This window comes from Motacilla alba, chromosome Z, assembly GCF_015832195.1.
Source record: "Motacilla alba alba isolate MOTALB_02 chromosome Z, Motacilla_alba_V1.0_pri, whole genome shotgun sequence".
Lineage (NCBI taxonomy): Eukaryota > Metazoa > Chordata > Aves > Passeriformes > Motacillidae > Motacilla > Motacilla alba.
Window position 1 is genome coordinate 14,117,594 of NC_052046.1, and position 22,656 is coordinate 14,140,249.

The following is a 22,656-nucleotide window of genomic DNA, read 5'->3' on the forward strand; positions in this document are numbered from 1 at the left end:
CAAATGTCACATGCCCTCTGCTAGTGTGGCACCTTAGGTGACTGTCTACCTAAGCTTCAGGCAGTGAGTTACTGGTCTGATTCACTCCCCCTCAATCTGGTGCATCTGTCCTGGCAGCCGGGTGTGCTGTGGGCTGGGAGCAGGGGAGGTGAGCACTGCCACTGCCTGAGCTGTCTCAGCTCTCGTGCCCAGCTCACCACTCTCAGGCGTGCAGCTGCATGATCAGCACTTGCTGATCAACCCCTGGCTTTCAAGGTTAAAAAAGAGAAAGGTAAAGAAGAAAAAATTGGTGTGCTGCTTTAAAGGTAAGTGGTTGCTTGTGTATTTAGGGTAAGTACTTCTGTGTCGGTGCTGCCAGAGTTAAACTGGTGAAATGGTATGGGTCGTGCTGTCATTCAGTGAAGCGTATGGCTGTTATGTAAAGGTTTTAATTACTTTCTTCATCTGTCTGCTCAGAAACACCACGCGTCTGGCAAAATTTTGAGAAGGCTCAAGGCGTTAAAGAAAGCTCATCTAAATAAAGGAGGGTTAACGTGACATTGCAGTTACTTAATCCTGTATTGTCCTGCCATGTGACTGCAGGGATACTGAGGCGCAGCATTTCTTTTGCCTGGTGCACAGATTATGCTTTTCCTGTTGTCTTCCAGAATCAGCTGCTTTGTTGAACACACCATGGGAAAGAAACAGGAGGGCAGCGTACTTTTTACAGCAAGGCTTCCACACACAGTGACATTTCCAAGGTACAGTGACAAGCTCACAGGCTGAAGAATGAATCAAAGGCATTCCCTACAGTCAGCTTTTGGACTTTTACCAGAATCAAGGAGAACTACGCTCTTAAGGTCAGCTATTCAAAATTAGCTAGAAGTATCTAGATTTATTCGGAGCAGTTAATCAGCTTTCTGTTTGACCTTCATCTGTCAAGTTAGTTCGCAAAGGATCAAGCTAAAATCTGAATATTTGTGTCAAATATTTTGCATGTGTCAAATGTACTGCATAGACAGCGAGCACCTTGCCACTTTCTTGCACAAAGTTTGCAGTTGTAATTGCAAAGCCTCTTTTACCTTGCAGCTGATAATCCTGACATATGAACTCTATTAGTGAGGAATGGATGTTTTGTCTCTGAGTTTGAACAGGACATGCAATATGTAGATGTGCCAGATTTGTTTTTGAATAATCTTCCAAACTAGTCTTCGGACTTTCTGTAAGCTGCTATTTTTTCTTCTTTTGCTGCATTTGTCACAGTGTCCATAATGTGCAGGATTGCATATTCATGCAGAATTACTTCATTTAAACTTATCAGGACATCTTGTTAAATGGGGAAGTGATTACCCTATAGACTATGACAACAGGATATGTGAATGAAGGAAGTCTTGGAAAATACCGCTGTTCCAGGTGGCATCACGAGGACAGCAGAGAAGATGATGGGCGCCCGGAGTGCCATGAAGGAGATGAGGAGGGCAAACAGCACAGGCTGACCCCATTTGAGAAACTAATGCAGGATATGTCTCATAATGAAAAAGTGGTGAAAGAATTAACACTGGGAAAGAGAATTGCCTTCTATCGAGTCAGAGGAGAAATAGGAAGTGGGAATTTCTCACAAGTGAAGCTTGGAATTCATTCCCTAACCAAAGGTAGGCACCACTGCATGCTGAGTGACCTATATAAATGGCTTCCTATGGGAACAAAGATACTGTATGAACCTTAAATACACATATAGAGTTTGTGTGTATGTGTCTGTGTTTGTGTGTGTATTTTTAACGTTTTTGAGTTGATCTGTAGACAGGGTCACACATAAATCCTCAGGGCTGGATTCTGCTTTAAAGAAGCTAGAAACATTTTCTCTACATGGCAGCTGTTGCAGGTGGAGTTCTTCGCTGCACTTCACGGAGTTAACACATCCTCTGGCTCAGACACTCCACACTTTGAAGCGGGGCCTCCCATCCAATTACCTTCCCCGTCCATCCACCCTCTTCCTGCCCCAGCTCCTGGCCTGCAGGGATATACAGGTGATGAATGCCTAGGATAGCAGGTTAGGTATGCTCCTGCCTGCAGCCAGAGGACAAGACAAAGCTAGACCGGAAGACTCAAAGCAAGGCTTCCTTTGTTTCATCACAAATTTTACTAGTATGGACAAAAGTTTTTATTTGGTCATGGTAATTTTGGGGAGAAATGCTATGCCCACTTAACTGACTTATTTGCTGATGGTTCTTTACTGTAAAAAGCTAGGATGGGAGTTATAGGTGTGGAAGGAACTAGCTATAAGTGTGGGAGGAACGAGTGCAGGGGAGCAAGCTCTGGTATCATCAAACTGGTGTTTGTGTTGAATTGTCAGTTAGTTTTATTGTTTTAATTAGACAAAGCACCCTATCTACTGCTTCTATGTAGGCCTGAGCTAGGTAACTGCAGTGGACACTTCAGTCATAGGTAAAACTAAGAACTTGACAACAGCTGTCCTGTTTCATCTTCTGCCTTTGTCTGACAATAATAGAAATTGTTTTCCATCAGGGTGACTAGTTTTCTCTGTATCTTTGTACACTACTATCTTGCTTTTCTTCGAAGAGTCTTTGCTTTTCAGTTTGACTGACTCTCCTTCCCTTCATTGTCTTCCAGGTGAGAGAACGAGATATGCCCCAAAATGGTGTTATCTATTGTTATTTTCTTTAATCACCTCTTTCAGCCCAGATTTAAGGTGGGATGAAAGCTCACAAGTGGTTGTTGCACTGGGAATCTAAGTGGAGAACCGATGGTACTTAATTTTTCACATTTAAGCCTACCAACACCCAAGGGTTGCTTTAATTGGGTGTTGAGTTTTTGGTTATTCTTGTTTCAGAAAAGCATCTCTGTTCTACTTGGCCCACAAGTTGTTTCCTCTTCTGTGATATTTCTTTTTCTTCCCGAGGTAACTGTTTTGTGCTTACTGTTGGAGGAAATGCTGCTCCTGTACTGGGAACACAAGGAATGCAAATGAAAGGCAGTTGGAAATTTGATCTGGGTTAACCCTTTGCTGAACTGATTTAGGAACCGGGTTGCTTTAGTATCTAAATAGAGCTGATTGAAAAATTTTGAACTTCAGTGAATACAGTAACCTCAGACAAACTCAATACCAAAACCAAAACTATACTTTTTCTTTTTCTGGAAAAGGTTCTTTTTAAACAGAAACCTCTCAAATTATTTTTCTTTTGCTTGTTTGTAACTTTTTTGGTTAAAATATTCTCTGGAAAGGAAGTTGATTTATTGATGTTAAGTTTGTAACTGTCATGAGGAAGGCAGAATGAAAGATAAATATTTTCAGACTCATTCTGCCTGTGAGTTTATCTGTCCCAATAAAATACATGGACGTGGACAGAAGAACAGGAACATGCACATAGGCGATCATAATACACATATGAGTGAGTGTATTCACACTCACCACCACCAAAGATGATTGTTTTTTGTGGTAGATACCCATCGTTGTGTTGGCAATGAAATGATGTTCCTGCACAGTGTTAATGAGTGCAAGTCTTTTTTTAAAATCTGATTATATAAATAAAAGGCTTCATCACTAATGCTGGTCTGGTCTCTGTGGAAGAGGGTGGTGTATGTGTCAGAGGGCTGTTCAGCTCTTCAGTTACTGCCAGTTTTAATATGGTCTCTCTCCTGTATCATCCTGTATCAAAAGAGGAAACAATTTTGTTTTTTACTAAGATGAGCCTTTGTAAAAATTACATATATATGCTTTTCTGTTGCCCTTGTTATCTGTTGCAGCAGGACACATGATTTCTAGAGTGAGAGAGAGGAAAAAACTTCAGAATCATACTGGATGATGAACCTTTCTCCTCACAAGGGCTGCCTGGTTGTTTAGAAAACACAGAAGAATCTTTGGTACTATTTTCCACAACTGCCTGGCAGGAGGGTGTAGCCAGGTGGGGATTGGCCTCTTCTCCCAGGTAGCAAGGGACAGAGTAAGAGGAAATGGCCTCAAATTGTGCCAGGAAAGGTTGATGTTTAGGTTGGACATTAGGGAAAATTTCTATACCACAGGGGCGGTCAGGCCCTGGAATGGGCTCCACAGTGGCTGATTAAGTCACCATCCCTGTAGATACTTAAAGATGTGTAGATGTGCCATTCAGGGACAATGTTTAGTGGTGGGCCTGACAGGTTGGACTTCATCATCTTAGAGGTCTTTTCTGATTTGTGTTTCTATGTGTGTTATGTTATTCAGGGGCTTTGCCCACTATATTAACCTGATTTTTGGCAGAGATTTTCTCCAGAAATTCATGGTGTTTTCTTGCTAAGGACTGTTAAATTCCTAAGCCCTGCATAGCTTTTATTTTACATGCCTTCCATCTGACAAATGAAGTGTGAGAGCACGGCTGAATAAAAGCAATTACGGGCATATACACTTTCTAGCTAGTAAGACATCTGTCTAATGTGACACAAATTGTAAAAGCAGGAATGTCCAGGCACCCATTTTGCTTTTTTGGGTTCTTTTTAAGCAATTTTAACTTGGTTTTGTTAGTATATTTTTTCCTTCTGCCATCACATCATACACCATTTCTTCCTGAAATGATTTCCCAACCTTTTCCTAGTTTCTATTACTAAGCTTTCACCTAGCACTTTTCAAACGTCATACACTGCATATAGTCAATCAAAATCTCTTTCAACTCTTTTTATAATTATTTTGGTAAATAAGCTGCCTGCTAAAAATGTCCTGTTCAGCACAGCTGCTAAGCAAGAGTAATAGAGGATTTGTAAACCAAGCATTGTTTGGAAGCAGAAAGGAAGAGTTTAGAAAAGAAAAGGAAGGTGTCAGGTTTCTTTGCATGGAATGCATTTGCAACTGCAATGATGTAAAGGAGCTTGGACCTGATTTATGGTGGTGTTTGAGTAGGATCAGGCTCTTCAGTTCTAAATCTTTTTTTTTTCCCTCCTCTATCCTTTTAAAACTTAGCAGGAAAACTTACCAGGAGGAAAAGTAGAGCAAAATGACAGGGGAAAAAATTAACCTAGAAGATTTTGTTTTAAAGCCCAAATGTCCCCAAGTTGCGTGTAAGAGTTGTAAGCATTTGGTTGTGCAAATATAACCTACTGCCAGCTAATGATCTTTCCTCTTGGTTTAGGAGATCAATGTGCTATGGACATGACGAGGGTCTCTCACTAGGTCAGCAGTCACTGTCAGTAGCTGCATTTCCTCCTGGTTCACCCGGCTCCACACCACACAGGAGGTACCTGCTTCCCTGAGGGGCTCTCCCTCAGGTCCGAGAAAAGCAGTGTGACCAGGATAACTGCCCAGTACTCAGCACAGACTCCTAAAAATAGGCATGACAAGGGTTAATTTAGCACCTTCCACCACAAGAATCACATGTGCTTCAAGCTTCATCTGCACTCCAGTAGGGAGATCAATTGATATATGTATCACACTACAAAATGTAAATATACCAAATATGGAGTTTTCTTGATCTGTACAGACACATGCATAAGTATCCTTAACATTCCTTTATATATGTTGAAATACTAAACTTGAGTTGAAACTTGATAACATTCAGTAAAAACTTGAATGGTTTTATACCTGAACATGTGTAAAAATGTAATAGCCTTCTTTCTCTTTCCTTACAGCAACAAGTGAACAATACCTTTTTTCCTAATTTATTCTCATTTACTAGAAACAAGGTGAATTTTTTTCTGATAGATTTATTTAAAGTGATTAATTATTAAGAAATCTGTGATTGTTTGACTAAGATAGTCTTGAGGGGGAAAAAAACCAAAATCAAGCAACCAAGAATCTCTTCTTCCCAGGAATAAATAGTTGTTTATATTGCTGTGATCCATTTTAATTTTGCTGTCCTGACAAGTTATACAAAGCCACCGTAAACCTGTTTTAACCAGACTAATCCTTCAAATACCGGCTGTGTTCAGAAGAGTAAAGAGAAAAGCTGTAACCTACAGACTAAAACCGGAACATAAGGGCAACTGTGATTTACCTATTCATATTGCTCTGAGCTACCCTGATGACGTGGTGCGGCTGTAGATATATATAAAATGTTTTGTGGCCTTTGGCTTCTCTATGTAGGCTTCCAGAAACATGTAGGACTTAACAGCAGCTTTGCATTACCAGAACAGTATGTGCCAGCTAGATTTGCTGTCTTACAGGATCCCTGCGATTTACTTGACTTCACTGCTCAGAATAAAATTGCCAAAGCCTCTAAATTCTCCACAAATTTGTCTGTCTGGTTGGAAACAAAGCACACAAATTTCACACCTCCATTAGTCTCCAAGTACCTGGCTCATCTGAGGAGCTCTGAGCTAACAACAAAAGCACAGACTTTCTCTACCAGCAATGAACACCAAAAGCAGATGCTGTACTTTCAGACACGTATAAGCCTGTCACACCAAAAGCATGCCAAGGCAGCAGATTATTTGATCAACCCTTGAAATACTCTACCAGCCTTCAGTAACCCCAGCACTGAGTAGGATGTTGAAGACAGAAAGGGGCAGGGGTTGTGCGAAAGATTGCAGGGCCCTGCAGCTTAGTTTATACTGATGAGGTGAAATTTTATTGCACTTCTACAACCAAGCATTGTTGTATGTAAATGGTATTACCATCTTGTACCTGTTGCATTAACAACATGGAAAAAAATGTTTTTCTTCTCAGAGAAAGTTGCAATTAAGATTTTGGACAAGACAAAGCTAGACCGGAAGACTCAGCGTTTGCTGTCTCGTGAGATATCCAGCATGGAAAAGCTGCACCACCCAAATATCATCAGGCTGTATGAAGTAGTGGAGACACTCTCAAAACTGCACCTGGTGATGGAGTATGCAGGAGGTGGGGAGCTCTTCACTAAAATCAGTACAGAAGGAAAGCTGCTAGAAACAGAGTGCAAAATAATCTTCTCCCAGATTGTGTCTGCTGTGAAGCACATGGTAAGTTGCTCTTACACAGGCATGCTGCCTCTCATTACTCTGAGCTCATTTTGTGGATATTTCTTTTGAATTTCAACAGTAGATTTACTGTTACCCAAAATTTCAGTCCCACATTATTAAAAAACAAAACAGCTAACAGCTATAGAAGAGCTGATAAAGGTGTCTGACGGTTTTCACATCCACCTCAAGTTACTGCCTCTCTGTTGACAGCTTTTGGGAGGAGACTGGAAACACCTGGTGGGTGGAATCAGCCTTCTAGCGCCAGAGTTCTGTTTGCTTTAATGTGCTGTGGGCGTCAGTGAACAAAGCTTCATTTCTTCCCTTCCTGTTTCAAAACGTAGGCTCAGACACTCTTCCACTTCCAGAGAGCCTGCTTAGGTGTTGCAAACATCCGGCTTGCTTAATAATGAATGTGTGAATCTGTCACTTAAAGACAGTCAATTCCTGGTCCTCACTTCTATGCAAATCTGTGAGGTTAGCACCCAAGTCACTTCTTGCCTGATCTTCAGTATATACATTTTGGATTATGCTATTTGTGTAGAGCCGAAAGCATCTTGTCAAGGCAGAAAGGGAGCAATTAACTACTTCGGTACATCTCTAAACCTTGCAGAGTAATTACAGCTACTTCAAAAAAAAAAAAAAAAAAAAAAAAAAAACGCGCAGAACTGTTCTACAAGTCTGAGAAGCAGCATTCATTAAAATTGGCTCAGGGTGCCCTCCGGTGGCTCCTGTCCTCCTTGCCACATAACAGCTTCTGGCAAAGTCAGAAACAAGGGTAATCCCAGGTCAGACGCCTGGAGGCTGCATAGCACACTACTCATGGCTTACATAAACAGCATGCATTTCTTATGTGTTTTGATGAAATGATTGTATGTGCTCTAAGTGGTGGATTAGCTTCAACGTTTAATCCATAGGACAGGCACCCTGCAGCTACAGGAACAGAATTTACATTTCAAAATTACACCACATTTATTTCTTAGAATTAAACATAGACTATCAAGCTGGCCAACCTCTTCATTTGTACACAGAGACTTCTGCACATTTCACTTTTGCTAAGCCATCACATCCAGGCTACATAAATCCTATCTCCTTGCTGCCGGTCCACAAGGACGGAGGATCCCTGGCTGTTACTGATGAAAGCTGAAATAGGATACCAAAGGGTTTCTTTATTGCCTCCAGATACTGTGTGATGTTACTCCAAAGGATAAGGCAGAATGCTCATCCATTCCTTCTAGTTATTCCAAAGATGAAGCTAAACTCTTACTTAATCATGGCAGATATGTTATGACTAAGCAGAGCAAATTCAGTTTGAGTCCTTAGCTACTACTGGCATTCCCAATGGAAAAAAAAAGTAGAAATTACTTGTGTATGTATTATGGATTTCTAAAACTAGAACACCACTAAACTTGGCTGTCCAGCAACATGAAGTACTGTAAAGCTCAACTCTGTGGTCCTTTTCTCCTGCCACCACCAGTTCCTCATAGGACATTAGATCACAGAATGTAATGGTAGCAGATTTCTGTGATAATGTTCAATCAGAGAACTAAATGCTAAAATCTGTAAATTGCATGTAGTAACTGCAAAAACAAGTGCCATGAATCCTAAAAGGCCACAAATTTTGCACATGAAGCTGTCTAGTCTTGTAGGATTAGTCACACTGCCCTCACACATTTGCTTCATGAAAATAGTTGCTATTAGTTAACAAGTTGAGAGTGCTGCGTTTAAAAATCCCAGCATCCTTCTCCTCCCCCTACTCAACTGTTTTTGTATCCTTGGAGAATTAAGTTAAATTTGTTTAACAATTTTAATTTTAATAATTGCAATACTACTTTCAGAATTTGCCCAAGATAACTCCCTTTCTCCTTCAGGGTAATTAACAAATTAGAGGTAGCCATTGAGAACTTTTCTGGGAACAAACCAATACCAACTTTTCCTCTTCTTCCACAGCATGACAACAATATCATTCACCGGGACCTGAAAGCAGAAAACGTCTTCTACGCCAGTAACACCTGTGTTAAGGTGGGAGACTTTGGATTCAGCACAATAAGTAAAAGAGATGAAACTTTAAAAACTTTTTGTGGCTCTCCTCCTTATGCTGCTCCTGAACTCTTCCGAGATGAAAACTATATTGGCATCTACGTAGATATCTGGGCACTGGGAATCCTCTTATACTTCATGATGACAGGTAGCATGCCATTCCGGGCAGATACAGTAGGCAAACTGAAAAAGTGCATTCTTGAAGGGACATACACTTTGCCTCCCTGCCTCTCAGAAAATTGCCAGAAACTGATAAAAGGAGTCCTTCAGCCAGTACCAACCAAGAGATACTCTGTCAAACTCATTATGAACAGTGAATGGATGCAAGGAATACAGTTCCCCAAACCTTTACAGACATTTAAACTGGATCCAAAGTATTTATCGGACATCAGTACACTAAAAGAAGAAGAAATTGAAGTGAAAAATATTCTGGAAGATCTGGGAATCACAGAACAGCACATTCAGAACAACCGGGGAAGAGATGCACGCAGCTCCATAACAGGCGTCTACAGAATCGTGTTGCACAGAGTACAGAAAAAAAGGGCACTTGAATCTGTTCCTATCATGTCCCAGCCAGATCCAAAAGAAGACGACTCAAGGAATGGAATCACTTCTTACAGTGGCATTAAGCATACATCCAAGCTGTGTTCTATTTTATAAAATTGCACTGCCGGCTTTATGCTCAGCACATTTGACAAAGGGGATTGTTCACTTATCCTTAAGCTGTAGTGTTACTATTTTTTGTAATTTTTGAATAAACCAAAAATGCCTAATTTTCTTTGCATTTCTCAATTGACAGTGAAGCACTCAAAACCGGAGCTCTTGTGCGTTTGTTTGACTCTTTCTCCATATACTTGGTATAGCCAGTGCAAGAACCCAGTAACTGCAAAGATCCTGAGTGGAGGGGATATTTTAATAAACAGCATGCTACTGCACTTAACCTGTTTGGGAGATTCTCTGCACAGGCATGTAACAGCTAACTTGTGAAAGCTTTACCTGAGCTCCACACTTCACCAATGCAAACCAGGACAGTTGCAGAGAACTAAATTTAAGCAGAGACCAGACTATAACCTAAACAATTGCAAATTCTTCTTTTGAACTTCCTCATCAAAGTTAACAAGTTAATTTTTAAAAAGCGTTTTATTTTCTTTCAAGAAACATCAAAGCTCTTGTTGGCTGCAGTTCCCACCTTGTCACAATTCCAGAAGACAAATCAGGATTCAGTACTTTAACCCTGTATGTGTGGGCGCCTGACTGGTCGGGCTACCATCAATTACCCTTCTGACACCTTCCACTGCTTGCATAATTCTGCCACTCTGGAACTGCTTGGACTCCAGCTGCATTCCAATAAAGAAAGATTTAAGCATATTCCAAAACCCATGTAGTTTTAAGTTCTTGCCTTAGCCCTTATTACCAGTAGCTGAATGCAAGCAGCAGGAAAATCAGCTTATAGTTACTGAGCATTACAGGTTTGTCCTCACTCCTGCCATCCTGCTTTGGCAGCCAAAGCTCGCACAAAGCTGATTGTGACAACTTGATCACTGCAAGTTAAAAGCTGGACAGTCTGACAACTCCAGTTGTTCTGAGCATCACCAAAATGCAGATGCTCTGATTTTTAGCTTTAGTAGTTTATTCTATGCTTAGATCTTCAACAGCATCAACTCCAGTGCAAAGGACAAGTGTGGCAGCTGTTCTCTGAACAGGGACAGCTGACATGCCTAAGCTAAGAGGCAGAACCTCTGAGTTTAGCTAAGGAAAGATACCCAGCACAAGTGTACACAGGTACAGCTGGTGCTATCGTATTTAAAGGCAGGATGCCTTATCTGTTATGAGACCAATGAGACAATAATTTCACTTTAAAGGGAATGATTCATATAAATGAGCTGTGGAATGATTCTGAAAGGCCACGCATGGGAAACTGGACTCAGTGAGGCTCAGGTGTGTACAAAGCAAGAACCAAGCCTCCTTCACAGAATTTCTGAGGATAAATAAAACAATACCAATTTTTATAAAACAGTAATTAATTCAATTTCATAAAGTGGGTATTAATACCTCCACTATACACAGTTTCCATATAAAAGCATTTTAATTTATCTTGAAACATGGCCCTGATAAAATTGTTTTACACCAGCCTAAGCAATTCTTTTTTCCACTTCCGTAATGGAATTAGAAGAAGAAATAGAAATGTAAATAAGAAGAAATAAGCAGAATGTCCACACAGCTTGTGACCACGACTTTGGGTTTTTACCAGAGCCAGCTTCCTCTTTCCTGTTAAAGAAAAAGAAATCCATCCTAAAAAACCAACAAGTCAGCACTACTCCAACAGGTTTCAAATATCTCAAACTTTATTTTAATAAAGGATCAGCCTCACAGACCTGTGAGGTCTGTGCCAGTAGCTCACTTCTTGGCTTGTCCACTGCCAGCAATGGACTTTGTTCCATGACAGTTTGTTTTACAGATGCCAAGGTTAAGTTTCATGAGGGCAACCTAAACCAAAATACTTGCAAACACTATCATCATGCATTGCTCCATCATTTTCAGCAGAACAAACAGATTAGTATTCATCAATTTATAATAAACAACTATTTTACCAAGGCTTGACTGTACAAATACAGCAAGTTATCAAATCCTAGTGAGTGACAGGTAATACAAACACTTCATTACACACACACAAAAAAAATGTAATTAACAGAAATAATCTTTTGCTACTTTATATTAGATAGTGTAGCTTCGTAGAATTAGCAAAGAAATAAATTCAATGAAACTTCATTCTGTACATTAGCTCAACTTAAATATATATATACATATATATGTATGTATATATATATATTACAAGCTTAAAAGGCTCATATCATAGTTCATTTCCAATCTGGGCTTTAAAAATCTACCAGAATGGACTCCCCATAACCACTGTAAATCTATCTACTGCTTGCAAAATGGATAGCTTTAGCTTGCACGCTGGGGAAGGGGGGAAAGAAATAAAAGACTCCACTCCTACAGTATTACCAATAGTGAGAAGGACTTTGAAGTACAAAGCCAGGTTCAAAGCTAGAAAGAGTCTTTTGGAAATGTATTATATAAAAGACAACTAATAGGCTAGAGTTCCAACAAAGTGATAAAAATCACTCTCTTAGTTTTCCAATTAAAACAGCTCCAAATTTTATTAGCTCAAATAGCTCTAAATTTTATTTGAAAATTTTGCTATCTTGGATATTCTACTAAACCATCTATTATGGCATCAAATCAATGATCCCCTTTCTTTAGAAGAAAAAATTTACTACCTCTCTTCTTTTTCATCTTTCCTCCCAGTCTCCTGTGACTTAAAATGCAGGTATAAATCACATAAGATGTTAGGAGGAATTACATAGTAACTAGCACAGTGAATCACAGAGTTTCTTCTAAGAAAACCACTTGTCAGCCTAGCTGTTCTTGATCCAGTCACTTTGACAGGGAAGAGAGGCTCTATTCCAGCAATGGATGTTGGTTCTATGCCTGTCCCAAAGCAATGGGGTGATGGGAGGCAGACTAGGAGATGAAAGGGAAGGTGATAAAGTGAAAGAGAATTGCAGTATTCAGAAGGTTGACTGCTTATTGTCAAGGCACTGAGAACCCTAACATTAAAAGCTTGGACTATTTTGCACACAGTTGAGTATTAGTAGAAGTTAACAGTGTAGGTTTCAAGTCATTTTACATGGAAGAGCAGGCAGAAGATTCCTTTTTTTTTTTTTCCTTTCTGTGTATGAAGACTTGTAATAGACTACAGCTACTTCTCAGCAATTAAAAAAGTTCAGACATGTTAAGGAATCCCCACAGCACCTGGCAAGTCCTTCTATCTCCAATATACTCCTGATTTTAGTGTTCTGAAAATACTATAAAATCAGCACACCATATTATGATGATTTTTTTTCAAGGAGCCTAAACAGTTTTTTCATGCTCCAGTTAAGTACTAGTGTACACTGAAACTTCAGCGCTACTGCAATCCTTTTTCTCTCCCTCTCACCCTGCCCTCACACCTCATTTCTTTCCCCACCTCACAGAGGTATCTTAATGCTCCCCATTGGAAATGGCGACAGTAACGCCTTCAGATTCTGTTGTTGCAGGGATTCTTGGCACTTTCTTAGCAGGGCTTGGGATGTGCTAAGAAGAAGGGAAAAAAAACATTAAATACAGTTTTCTAGTGCACAAACATTCATACTTCATGGCTAGTCCAACTCTCAAACAACATTCATGCTACAATGGACGGCTTGGCCTTAAGTCAATCAAATTGGTCATGCTTCATGCAATCAGATCATGTGAGAAGAGCCAGTTTGTTCCTCATTCATTCTTGTGCAGTTTTGTTCTTTTTATGATGAAATGTACTTTTTTAAATCGCAGTTTCAACTTTTTACTTCTGGCTTGTATGTTACATGCGTTAACAAAGTATTCAACATAACTCGTAAAACCACTTCCTCTTAACATACATGCACATGCTAAGACAAACATGTAAATGGTTCCACCATTTACATCAAACTTTAAAAGAGTGCCGAGTGTTCACCTCATGAACAATGCCTGGGTGGACAACTCCAACTCTTGCTTCCAGAGGTCCATCACTCATGAGTGGACGCCGGGCATAAGTTCTCCTGTGTTTTTCATCCACACGGACAAGGTACCATGTTCCTTCAAAGAGATCCTCGACTGAACACTGTGGAATATAATTGGCTGTAAGAAAGGGAGTAACACATTGTTAGTTGTTTCCTGGTAAGAGTTTTACCCAACACAGGCCTTTGCAGATTGGATGTACTGAGACAGAAAAAAGCAAGCCACTATTATTACTTCAGACATGTTGGGTGAAATGAACACAAACTATTTAGAAGCAGGAAGGGCTGGACATTTCCTTCATTCTACACCCTAATCATTTAAAGTCTGGCAGATTAAGTGATAAGCATTTTGCTCGAGGACTAGGTATGATTGACATAGGTTCTTACCCAAATGATGTGTTTCCTGTCTGAGCTTCATGTTTTCAGCAAAGACATCAGGTGCAATACATTTTCTTGAGTCAAGTCTTGTTTTGAGATCAGAAAGGCTGGCAGTTATTTTGTCCAGTGCAGAACCTGCAATAGAGAACCATCCACGTAGAGTCAGTACTGAGAACTGCACACTAGTATGTGAATATTTCAAGCTCATTCAAAGTACTTTGCATTACAGAATCTGAAGTATTAGTCATTTAAAATATTCCCAATTACCAACTCAAAATATTTTAACAGTTTGAAGACTATTATTTATTTGTTCAAGGAGACACTGAAACACTCCCTGGAGCCGGACGTTCTCAGTGTGGCACTGCTGTCATTAAGGCACTGCCCTGCAGGTTTCCCTATGCTAGTGGGTTCTGCAACAAGGCATCAAGAGCCAGCTGAGCAAGGGAGGCAAACGACATCACCTCCAGTCACTCACCAGGAGTGGCATCCTGTGTGACCCTGATGGAGTACAGGGTAGCAGCAAAACCAGAGCCATATGAGAACACACTAATTCTCTGTCCCGCAAGCTGCTCTGGGGAGTACCTGCAAATCATACAACAGCCTTTTAAAGTCAGAACTAAGCCAAAATTCCAGTTTAAAATAACTAGAAACGGCATCTAGCTTTGGAAAATCAACCAGTAAATTATAGCGTCTATAATACACATTTAGCATACATGCTGACTTTTAAAAACACAAATTCAAATACTGCTGTTATGAGTTTGAAAGCTGCCTACAGCAAAGCATGCCTGAGAAATGCCCAAAATATGATGAAGGCAGACATATTTCATTCTTAAGCAAACTAAAGCCAAAAAAATAAACACATCTTGGAAGACAATGTCAGAATGAACAAAAATAAAGAAAAAAGAAAACCCAGGTGGAGTGGTTTAATGTAAACTTAATATGAGGCTGTATTTGAAAAAAAAGCATGAATTAAATACTTATTTAATTTGGCTTTACTTATTATAGTAAGACAGAGAAGACATTCAGATTTTTTTCCACTTCAGGAGTGTTTCTAGGGGAAGGAAGAGGGGGAAATTTGGGGCTGAGAACAGACACTACCTTACAAATAAGATCCTACTTTGCAAGGCAGTAAGCAGCTGTTTTGCATCAACTTCTGACACAGACATTTTCAATCTGCATGTCACTTGAACTGAATGTGTGTGCAGAATTGTGTTTTAACTTTAGTTTTTCCGCTTAAGGCAATCTCGTAGCAAAAGGTTTGCTAAATGACACTTTTACAAAAGACTTTCTGAAAAAACCTTTTATGACCTTATTCATAAACAGCTTTTCCCAATTTTATGCTTACTGGGCTAGAAGAGAGGCAAGGCAACCATAGACTGAAGGGGTATACATATTTCCATTCTGATTGGATACAAGTAATGAAGCTTTGGTTTTCTGATTGAAGAGCTCTGCACTAGCTTTCATAAAAGCTTTTTCCACATCTCTGTCAAAGTATGTATCTTCAAGTTTTATATCCCTATTGCAGGGAAAAAAAAAAAAGTTCAGAAACAGTTAATAAAATAGCAGGAAGTAAAAACACACCTTGGGTGTGTAACAGATTATGTGAATAAGGCAGACAGCAGCCATTCTCACCTGAAAGCTTCCAGACCACTGAAAACACCATTTGCTGTTTCTGGGTTCTGGTCACTGAGAAAGTCATTCAGCAAGAGCCTAGCCACAGACTTCTGTACCAGTTTACAGTACGGAGAATGGAAGATCATGAATCCAAAGTCATTCAAGGTGAAACGTCTGTCTGTCCCCTCTGGAAGTGGCAGAAGGGTTATGTTACAACCTCTGTTTAGTACTCACTTTAATTATGGAAATAAAGCAGGGAGCTGGCAGGACAGCAGCCATCGTAACATGTTGGCATAGAAGAGACACAAACATACAAGTAACACTAACCACTGCTGTCAAGCGCACTTAATACACTCCACTGCTTCTGTTTAAAATTTCTTTTTTACCACCTTCTGCACCAGCTAACAATGTTTGCTCTTCCTCTAGAACAAAAAGCTATGTTTAACAGAATCTCTGTATTTCTACCCAGCATTTTGACATAATAATCTACTTAATTTGCCTTTCTTATGCCTCTTAATACAATTGAAGCAATTACTAAACACATTGGGTTTAAAAAAATCAGTATAATTACAGAACATTTAAGTATTAACTTAAGTTTCTTAAAAGTCTGGATGGAGGTAGGTAATAGTACGCTTTTAACCAAGGCATTACATCTTACACCAACAAATGCCTGTAGAGACTACTGCTTACAGACTGTCAGGAAATTAGCCATGCCAGAACAGAAATAAAATAAGTAATTTCTTACAGGAGACAGCCAATATTTCAATCACTTCAGAACATACAAACATGAAGAGACTCACAGACTAGTTTTTAGATCAGATACTAAAACTGCCTGTGTGGCACACACTTGAGCATCTGCCAATCTCGCAGTATCATCAGGAGAGGCTACGCACCCTTTTGCCACTGGGCGTGGATTTTGTTGCGATACACGGTGTAGCAGCGGTCCAATGCACTGAGGTAGCACTGTATGGAGAGCTTGCCATCCACTACAGGATATTCAGAGACCATGTCTGGTTTGTAGAAGTCATACGCATGCTGCATGTGGGTTCCACGCAACCCTGGTGGACAGAAACCAACAGAAGTTGAAAATTAGTTTATTCAGCTGCTTTGAGTCAGTTGGGATGTGTCAGTTGGCACATGAGGGAAAAGAAGCAGTTTTGGCCCCCATTCAGCAGTTTTTCATGGCACTTCTGGCCTTTTAAAATAAGGTTTCACACAGTCCTTAATGGCCTGTAAAGCAGAGTAGGACTGAGCATGACAGACACATGCAATAAAGGATTGTCATGTTGTCCTGGAAGTAGAATGCTGTTTTGTTCAGCTCTTGTATTACTCTATCAATTTTACTGGAGAATCCTCAAGGAAATAAACAAATAGTAGCACCTCTAATTGTTTCCTGCTGCGTCCTGTAACTGGACTTGGCTGAGTTAGCCCAGAGCAAGAACAATTTCTGACATTAGTGGGAGTGGATCCGCCGCTTCAGCAAGGCACAAAAACCAGCAAAGAGGCTGCAGGGCGGTGCAGTAATCTGACCTGAACAGTGTATGTTCGCCCACGGGACTAACCTCTCTCAAAAATCAGTGGTGCGTTTGGGCCGACCAGCATTGCAACAGCACCAGCTCCCCCAGTGGGCCTGGCATTTCCAGAGGCATACACAGCGATGTCTCCAGCCACCACGAGGGCATAGCGTCCTGGGAAAAACACACAGGGAAAACAATGAGAAGGAGCCACGAGTCTGGCACATCTTAACATCCATCAGCAATTTTTAGACTCTAGTTATTGATGAGATGACACCGAGATTAAAGGGCTCTTCAATTTTGACTTTTCTCCCACATTTCAATTTGCAATCACCTAAATTTACAGAAGACCTTTACATTAGTAGCTATGTCATTATTCACGCTGTAACTTAAGTGGCAAATGCCCAGGGCATTTAACAAAAAGACTTTAGAAGAGAAAAGCAGTTTACCCTCTGAATTTTATATGGTTAAACATGACTACTGTCATTGTAGGGCAGGCTGATGTAAGGGTGATGTAACTTTTCAAGAAAATATCCTTGACTTACCATCCCAGGAACTGGACTCAATCCAATTAATAGCATTAAAAAGAGCAGCAGTGCCTCCATAGCATGCATTGGTGGTGTCGATCCCTTCTACATCTGTATTACCAGACTCTTCAAAAAGCTGCATCAGGACAGTCTTCACAGATTTTGATTTGTCAATTATGGTCTCCGTTCCAACTTCTAATCTCCCAATGCAATCATAAGAAAGGTTGTTCCTCTCCATGAGCTTCTGAACCACAGTCAAGCAGAGGGAATTGATATCCTCACGGTCAGAGCAGAACCCCATCCTTGCCTGGCCTAGCCCAATGGTGTACTTCCCAGCATCCACGCCATCATACTTCTCCAGCTCTGTCTGGTCAACATACTGAGAGGGAAAATATATTTCCAGTGCCACAATTCCCACATCTTTGGGCCAACAGGATTCAGCATTCACTGGAAGAGACCCAGGCATCGTGGCAGATCTTTAAGAAAAAAAAAAGAAAACCATGTGATTTACTCACATATATTTAGAGGAGCCTACTTTTAGTTCCTGTAATTGTAAGGAAAAAGTTGTGTTGCATGTACTCTATAACATCACTTGCAAAGGGCAAGCCTGTGCCTCTGATGAAGCTTCGGTACGAATACACTGTAAACATCATTAGTTTTATACATTTTTTTATTAAGTGAAAATACAGATTTAAGCCCTAGAGATGAACAGATGTAGGTTAAACCCAAGCTATCTTTCTGGAGCAAAACACACACTGAGAGCTAAGAGTTTGAGGAATTAATGTTCAATATCTTACTCCTGCTTAAATGCAAAGTCTCAATTTTGCATACAACCAAGCTAGAAACATTGGATATTTTTATTAGCATTGCTAGTTGAAAAATCTTACTAGAAAATAACCATCTTGAGACAGGCCAGGACTCTTCAAAACCATTTTTATTTTTAAACAGAGAGACATAGGTCCCTTTGTTTTGTTTACACTTGCAACAAGGCAGAATTATTTCTGTGTGCGTTGGTTTTTTTTGGTTTTTGTTTCAGCGGGGGTGTTGGTGTCCTTTTCAGGTTTTTTATTTGTTGCATACTCTGGCATTCCAGAACACTGGAGCTTCTAATACCAGCTGGTCTTCATAGACTGAAATGAACAGTGTTGTCCCTGATAGGCCGAGTTTCCTTATTCTAACCCCACAACATTCCTGTCACCACACTTGGGGATTTACTACTCCCAAGGTCACACTACACCTCATTACTTCAACCCTCCCTCAATTACACAGCCCGGCACCATCCTCCTCAGCTTACATCCTGACAGGGCACTCGTCCCTTCCGTACCCAGAAGCCAGGGACCAGCTGCATAAAGGGACAAAGAACGGCCCTACAGGGCACTGCGTGATTTCAAGCAAAAGAACCAATTTCGCCTTGCCGGTGTCCCCTGCTGCCGCCGCCACCACCCCCCCACCTCAAGGCTATCCATAACCCACCCTGGGGCCGGGCAGGAGCCGGGGGAATGTGCGAACAGGGGGGTCACAGCGCGCCCCGACCGCCAGCGGAGCCCAGCGCCCCGCGCAGCCCGGTCGCCGTCCCGCCGGGCCCCCTCTGCCCGTCACGCCGCCCGCCTCTGCCCCTCCCGCCGGGCCCCCTCTGCCCCTCCCGCCGGGCCCCCTCTGCCCCTCCCGCCGGGCGCCTCTGCCCCTCACGCCGGGCCCCCCTGCCCCTCACGCCGGGCCCCCCTGCCCCTCACGCCGGGCCCCCTCTGCTCCTCCCGCCGCGCCCCCTTGCCCCTCACGCCGCCCGCCTCTGCTCCTCCCGCCGCGCCCCCCTGCCCCTCACGCCGCCCGCCTCTTACACGCTGCGGAATCCCATGGCCGCCTCCTACCGCGGGGCGCATGCGCGGCGCGGGCAGTGCGCGTGCGCAGCAGGCGCCAGGCCGCGGGCAGCGCGCTTGGCTTCGCCGGCTGGCACGGGCCAAAATCCCTCAGGAAATAAAACTGGACAGCACCCGAACCCCCGGTGCGGGGAGGCTTCCCGTGTGGTCTTGGCTGTGTTTGTTTGTTATTTTGGACAAGGCCTCGGCGCTTCGGTTCTATTTCCAAAGTGGAGTGGTGCCGTGTCGCCTTACTTGCTTTAAACTAGACAGATTAAAAAAACCCAAACAATCCACAAACTGAGCAAACCCGTAACTATTCCTGCCTCCTGGAAGCTGCCGGGCAGGGTTTTGGATTCGTTACGGTACAGCAGCAGGCTGATGCTGTTTGCGGAGGGGCCATCAGCCAGGGCAGGGAGTGTGCTGGTGCAGAGAGCGCCCCGGAGCCGCGGGCAGCAAGGGATGTCACACCCGCGCCTTGGGGACACCCGGCAGCGCTGGGCTCCAAAACCTGGCTCCAAGAGCTGTGTGCTATCCCAAATCTGCACAGGCACTGCGGGGAGATGCTTCCTGGCTCCCATATGACTGTAGACACACTGACCACAGAGAAATCCCAAGGCACCAGCTGGGAAAAGGCCTTTGGGGTCCAGCTGCCTTTCTGCACAAAACATCTCATTTTTATCAAAGAGGAAATTCCAGCTCATCGATGTCTGGCAGTCACACCGAGGGTGAGCTATGTACCCAGAGTAGAGCTCACTGCTGCTCCAAGGGGCAGAAAGATTAAATTTGGAGGCTGCGGATAATCTCAAAAGGCCTAACTTTATTTAAGTACAGAAATCATTGAATAACTTGTGTTGGAAGGGACCTTACGGATGATCTTATTCCAATCCCCCTGCCATGGGCTTGCACGCCTTCCACTAAACCAGGTTGCTCAATGTATCCAGCCTGGCTTTAATATCATTGCACGGATGGGGCATTCAGAGCTCCTCTGGCCAGCCTGTGCCAGAGCCTCACTACCTTCATCCTAAAGAATTTCTTCCCCTTATCTCATCTAAACGTACTCTCAGTTTGAACCGTTCCCCCTTGTCCAGTCACTACATGTTCTTGCAAGAAGCCCCTCTCTCTAATTTTTAATAAGCTCATTGTACTTACTGAATTGTAAGTACTGAAAGGGTGAAGCGAGGTCTCCCTGAAGCCTGCATGGAGCATGTAATGGACTTGACAAATAACGGGCGTAGGAGAACAGCAGCTTTGAACCAGGCAGTGAATTGTTGGGAAAATCAATATGCCAAAAGGAAGTACATTATTGATGAGAGCTGATGAAAACCAGTGTTTTCTGTGCTTGCTCCTTGCAGAACTTTGAGATGCCAGAAATGGCATTCAAGTGATATTACTTGCTGCAGTTCTCTCATCAATAAACTTTGTGTAGAACACAACTAAAGGGAGGGTGTTTCTTTTGTGTTCTCAGGCTCGCCAAATACCAAGCTCACCAGTCACACCCAGCAGCGTGGCAGTCTGGGCTGCCAGGCTGTGCTGCCATGAGAAGCACTGCTTTGTAAGCATACTCTGACCACTGAAGTAAATGGGACATATGACATCTTGAGTCTGTCAGTCATTACAGAAAAAAAAAAATAGTTTACTCAGTGTAAAACAGCCTTTTGTCTTCCTGGTCAAACAGCAAACATCCTATCATTGAGTTTTTACTGAAAATGAAAACTTTCTCAGAAGCATAATTTGTTTTAAAATAACAAGAACCCCAAACGTTTTGATTAATGGAAATGAGAAACATGCTTTGTTTGGTGTCTCCTTATGATTCGGCTGGGAATGAACGAGAAGCATGAGACAAGCCACTTCTTTCTGCTTGTGCTACCAGAAACATGTTCGCTTGTAACAACTGGTGGCATTATTGTCTTTCTCAGGAATTTGAGCATATTATGTCAATAATTTGACTCTGTTATTTCCCGCCTAAGTTTTTAATTCTAACGGAACACTTTACTCAGAGGTGAAAAATAAGTCCCAGCCTTGTTTTCTACAAGCGGAGTCTTTGGTTCCAGAGGACCACTGGGACGGGCAGTGCCCGTGGCAGCCCCGGCTGCGACATCACCGACTCGTCCCCGCTCGGGCCCGCAGGTGACACTGCCGCACGACCCCCGTGCCGCCACCAGAGGTCGCCGCGCCCGCCGGACCGCAGCCACATCCCCGCGGGACGCTCGGCTCTGCGGGCGCCGGGATGGGCCGGGACCGGCATCCCCGCGGGATGCTCGCTCCCCGCCGAGCGCCGCGATACAGGCAAACCGCGCAGAGCCGCGGGGACGGAACCCTGGACGGAGCCGTGCGGCCCCACCCGCGCCGATGGCGGCGCATCCGAGCACGGGCTCCGTCACAACACGGGTGGGCGCCGCGATGCCCACACCCTGCGGCAAACGCCGTCAGGAAAGAAGGCGGCGGCATCCCTCGGGGCAGCACCCGGCTGCCTTTGCCTGGGCGACGGGTGGTGGCATGGGCAGGGAGACACGCTCGGTCCGCCTTTCCCGGCTTGGGAGGGCGACGCTGTCGCGACATCAAGAGGCAACTAAGGGACACACCGAAGGCTCCTCGGTTGCCTCCGAGACGGGGGTAGAGCCCGGCGGAGCCCCGCAGAAGCCGCTCACCGCAGCTCACACAGCTGGGGGCCTCCCCCGTGGGCAGGGCGGGAGGCAGCGGCCGGGACCCCTATTCCGGGATGCGGTTCCTTCGGGACGCACCCGGTTACCCGGGCAGTGAGCGTCACCCGCTGCGCCGCCCTGCGGGCCGCGATGCTCCGGAGAGCGGCCGGCGCGGGATACGAGGTGACACCCAAGTCAGGATATCGTGGCACACCTTTTTGGGGTGTTTTTTCATCCTTTTTTTCCCCCCTCTATTTTTGCATTTTAATTTTTTTTTTTATTATTCCCCCACCGTGCCGCGCTACGGGCGTTCCTCCGAAGCCGCTCCCAGCTATGCCGACCCTGCGTGCGGCACCCCCTCCCAGCCCCACCGCCCCTCGCATGCTTCTCCCACGCGGCTCCGCAGCCCTTTGCCCCCGGCCCGAGTGCCTCCGCGGCCCGAGCCGCGCTCACCCGTCGGAGGTGATGGCTCCCGGTGTTGTTCCCGGTGTAGCTCCCGTTGTCGCTCCCGGTGTCGCACCGCACGCACTCAAGACAGCACCGGCCTCCGGCGGGCGTGCGGCCCCTTTAAGCAGCTGCACCGCCCGCCACCCGGCGCGCGGCCTGAG

General features: G+C 43.4%; 2 protein-coding genes across 7 annotated transcripts; one reads left to right on the forward strand and one right to left on the reverse strand.

Moving 5' to 3' along the window:
• Positions 1-11,943, forward strand: NIM1K (NIM1 serine/threonine protein kinase). 5 transcript variants are annotated; one of them, XM_038124475.1, is made up of 5 exons: positions 1-305; positions 648-740; positions 1,393-1,631; positions 6,632-6,900; positions 8,848-11,943. In XM_038124475.1, the coding sequence occupies exons 2-5, from the start codon at positions 673-675 to the stop codon at positions 9,595-9,597; spliced, it is 1,326 nt and encodes a 441-aa protein (XP_037980403.1). In that variant the 5' UTR covers positions 1-305; positions 648-672; the 3' UTR covers positions 9,598-11,943. The 5 variants fall into 5 exon arrangements, with proteins under 5 accessions (XP_037980403.1, XP_037980402.1, XP_037980404.1 ...); XM_038124474.1 differs by having other exon boundaries at positions 7-305; positions 648-839; XM_038124476.1 differs by lacking the exon at positions 1-305 and having other exon boundaries at positions 312-839; positions 1,243-1,631.
• HMGCS1 (3-hydroxy-3-methylglutaryl-CoA synthase 1) lies at positions 11,261-22,656 on the reverse strand. 2 transcript variants are annotated; one of them, XM_038124469.1, is made up of 10 exons: positions 22,502-22,656; positions 17,566-18,023; positions 17,069-17,194; positions 16,400-16,564; positions 15,525-15,693; positions 15,238-15,408; positions 14,368-14,474; positions 13,902-14,027; positions 13,472-13,635; positions 11,261-13,074 (listed from the first exon to the last, which is right to left on the reverse strand). In XM_038124469.1, exons 2-10 carry the CDS (start codon positions 18,011-18,013, stop codon positions 12,982-12,984), a joined length of 1,569 nt encoding a protein of 522 aa, XP_037980397.1. In that variant the 5' UTR covers positions 18,014-18,023; positions 22,502-22,656; the 3' UTR covers positions 11,261-12,981. The 2 variants fall into 2 exon arrangements, with proteins under 2 accessions (XP_037980397.1, XP_037980398.1); XM_038124470.1 differs by lacking the exon at positions 22,502-22,656 and adding an exon at positions 19,386-19,494.